Source organism: Microtus ochrogaster, linkage group LG2, assembly GCF_000317375.1.
Source record: "Microtus ochrogaster isolate Prairie Vole_2 linkage group LG2, MicOch1.0, whole genome shotgun sequence".
NCBI classification, from domain to species: Eukaryota; Metazoa; Chordata; class Mammalia; order Rodentia; family Cricetidae; genus Microtus; species Microtus ochrogaster.
The window spans coordinates 53,703,909-53,705,553 of NC_022028.1; the positions used below are offsets into that span (position 1 = coordinate 53,703,909).

The window sequence follows — 1,645 nt, forward strand, 5'->3', positions numbered from 1 at the left end:
CTGTCTCTGCCTGCCCATGGCTGTCTCTGCCTGCCCATGGCTGTTCTCTGCCTGCCCATGGCTGTCTCTGCCTGTCATTGACTGTCTCTGCCTGCCCAGTGGCTGTCTCTGTCTGGCATTGGCTGTCTCTCCCTGCCCATTGCTGTCTCTGCCTGCCACTGACTGTCTCTGTCTGTCCATCTGTGCAGGTTCACGATTCTCTGCTTCTTCATATCACTGAATGCTGTCAGTCAGGTCAGACCTGCTTTCCTGCTCCAACCTGCCCCCACTCACATTCCACTCTGCTGCGCAGGTTCTGCTCTCCATCTATCCCTGGATGCAGAAGGCTGTGGGCTCCTCAGAGAAGATATTTGAATACCTGGACCGGACTCCTTGTTCTCCACTCAGTGGGTCGTTGGCACCCTTAAACATGGAAGGTCTTGTCGAGTTCCAGGACGTCTCCTTTGCCTACCCAAACCATCCCGATGTTCAGGTTCTTCAGGTACTGCCCACCGAACCTGAATCCCCCTCTCCTACCTTTGCCTCTTCCACCTTGGTACCAGGGCTCCTTCCTAACCCTCAAAAGTGCCGATGAGAGCCTTGTGTTTATACATGACCTCAACCCAAGCACAGGTTGGTTTACCAATGACAAGAGGAGGCTTCAAAGAGAAGGCTTCTGGGGCTGGAGCGGTGGCTCAGTGGCTAAGAGTATGTACTGCTCTTGCAGAGGACCCAGTTCAGTTCCCAGCATGTATATGGTGGCTCACAACCACCTGCTCCAGTTCCAGGGGGATCCTGTACCCTCTTTGGACCTCTGTGGGCGCAAGGCATGAACATGACATGGATGCACACATGCTGGGAAAGTAGTCATACACATAAAATTAAACAAATAAATCTTTAAAAAAATTAAGAGAAAGCTCCTATGACAAAGAAGTTGGCAAGGCAACATGCAACTCCAGCTGCCTTTTGAGATGCAGATGTTATTTCTACTTCTTGGGATTGCTCAGCCTCCAGTTTTACTCCCCAGTGATGCTTCTTGCCCATTCATTTGCCCCAGCTTCTCTCTTTTCTCCCTCCATGACGTCATCCCAGAAGTCCATGCACACAGAGGCCAGGGATTGCTCTGTATTCCCCCATGTTTCCTCTTGGGTAATATGTCACAGTACACATGAGAACAGTGACAGGCTCCAGGCTGGAGGAGCTCCTGCCATGTGCTTCTCTGCCTCCAGGGCCTGACGTTCACACTGCACCCTGGAAAGGTGACAGCGTTGGTGGGGCCCAATGGGTCCGGGAAGAGCACCGTGGCTGCCCTGCTGCAGAATCTGTACCAGCCCACAGGGGGCCAGGTGCTGCTGGACGGCCAGCCCCTGGTCCAGTATGATCACCACTACCTGCACCGCCAGGTGGGAGGGGTTCCGGAGAGGAGGGGCAGGAGAGAGGAGCAAGCATAGGGGAGGGAAGGAGACCAAGCCAGGAGGATATTCTCAGTGAAAACTCTTGCAGAAGCTCGGGGGGTGCAGTGGGGGCTGTGTGCAGGACAAGTGATTGTATGGTGTGCCCTTACTTGTGAGTGTGCAGGACACGTGACTGTACGGTGTGCACTTGCTTGTGAGTGTGCAGGACACGTGACCGTACAGTGTGCACTTGCTTGTGAGTGTGCAGGACA

The 1,645-nt window shown here is 53.9% G+C and overlaps 1 protein-coding gene across 1 annotated transcript in view; it reads left to right on the forward strand.

Annotated features, from left to right (window-relative positions):
* Tap1 (transporter 1, ATP binding cassette subfamily B member) overlaps positions 1-1,645 on the forward strand; it is an 11,309-nt gene that overhangs the window by 5,136 nt on the left and 4,528 nt on the right. Inside the window, exons 7-8 of the mRNA XM_005360426.2 lie at positions 293-481; positions 1,209-1,382. Coding sequence (XP_005360483.1) covers positions 293-481; positions 1,209-1,382 — 363 coding nt within the window. The remainder of the gene's footprint in view (positions 1-292; positions 482-1,208; positions 1,383-1,645) is intronic.